The 1,586-nt window shown below is 36.9% G+C and overlaps 1 protein-coding gene across 1 annotated transcript in view; it reads left to right on the top strand.

Annotated features, from left to right (window-relative positions):
* The window catches only part of IL17A (interleukin 17A), a 3,092-nt gene extending 2,528 nt beyond the window's left edge, over nt 1-564 (top strand). The window contains exon 3 of the mRNA XM_006926446.1: nt 63-564. Within this exon, the coding sequence (XP_006926508.1) occupies nt 63-300 (238 nt within the window). The 3' untranslated portion in view covers nt 301-564. The remainder of the gene's footprint in view (nt 1-62) is intronic.
* The last annotated feature ends 1,022 nt before the right edge of the window (nt 565-1,586 follow it).

Below are 1,586 nucleotides of genomic sequence, written 5' to 3'. Positions count from 1 at the left end.
CTTGATTTTCCTCCTGCTTTACCAGGAATTCACTTTCCTCCTGGCTTTTGTCTCCCTTGTAGCCGCAATGAGGACCCTGAGAGATATCCCTCTGTGATCTGGGAGGCGAAGTGCCGCCACTTGTTCTGCGTTAATGGTGAAGGGAAGGTAGACCACCACCTGAACTCCGTTCCCATTCAGCAAGAGATCCTGGTCCTGCGAAGACAGCCTCGGCACTGCCCCAACTCCTTCCAGATGGAAAAGATGCTAGTGAATGTCGGCTGCACCTGTGTCACCCCCATTGTCCGCCATGTGGCTTAAGAATTTCCAGCCTGACCCCAGATTCCCAAATCAGTAGGCTTTCTGGGGAGTAGACCCAGTCTCATTTCTAACCAAACTCACTAGGATTTTTAAACAAGTTCATTTAATTCAAATTTCAAAGATAATTCAAGATACAGAGGTATTTCATTCAGAGATTGAATCTGAATCTTCTTTTCCTCTCCCCAAGGAAGAAGGTTTAAACTGAGTACCAATTTGCTTCTTGTTTGCTTTTCTAAGAGCTTTAAGTTATTTATGTATTTAAAAGGCCCTGAGATAATTTAGGGGCATAAGATTCCATTTTAATGAATTATATGCCTTATTTTGTATTTTTTTTTAAAAAAAGACAGTATTCTAGATTTAGGAATTATATTATTTAAAAGGTAAAACCTATATTTATATGAGCTATTTATGGATCTATTTATGTTTCTTAAGTCTTTAGAGAAAGGTGAAATAGTATAATTGTTCTGCCTAGGGAAATCCTAGAAAGAATTAAATGGCAGTTGAAAATTTCTGAATTTGTATTACATATAGATACAGGATTCTCTTCTCTTTGTCTCTTAGGAGTGCATGACATAGCTAAAAAAACAAAGACTATACCTAATTACATATTTATTAACTTAATTTTGTAAATTGTTGAAGTTTCACGAGAGATGGCAAGTCTAACTCTCTGTTAAACCCTTGTAATAATTTGTAATAATAAAATTTGGGGAAAAAATTTGTCTCCTTATTTTTTTTTTCTCATTGAAAGTACTTTGACCAGTTCAGTTCTCACCTATTTGGAAGAATATGCAAATTATCTCATCCAGCAAAATAAAGCATGTCTTTGAGTAACAATAACCTTCACCCACACAAGTCCATGTTCTCAATTTAACATGCCTTCAAGATAGTAAAGGACCAAGGCTCTCATACTATTAGCCAATGATGTGGATACAAGCATTACAAAATGAATTAAGCAAATAAAAATAATGGCCCTGGTAAAATGGCATGTCATTATTAAAGATTATACAGAAAAAAGAAAGACTCTCCCAAAAATATGACCTGAGGTTTGACAGTAAGGGGCCAGTTCTGAGAGAAGACATAGTTTTCATACTAGAATACCCAGTCTGTCCCAAACTCAGGCTTCTTTTGAAGATTAAAGCCAACCAGAAAGGAACATTTTTCTCTTCCTCAGTCTACACCCCTAGGACAACCCCTACTTCCCACGGCCTCTGATCTAACATACCCAGACACAGAAAAGAGCCAATAGAGCAAAACAAACTTAAAGTATGAGAAAAGTTTAGCCCAAG

This window comes from Pteropus alecto, unplaced genomic scaffold, assembly GCF_000325575.1.
Source record: "Pteropus alecto unplaced genomic scaffold, ASM32557v1 scaffold7, whole genome shotgun sequence".
In the NCBI taxonomy this organism is placed as follows: domain Eukaryota; kingdom Metazoa; phylum Chordata; class Mammalia; order Chiroptera; family Pteropodidae; genus Pteropus; species Pteropus alecto.
This window is presented reverse-complemented; position numbering and strand designations above follow the sequence as displayed.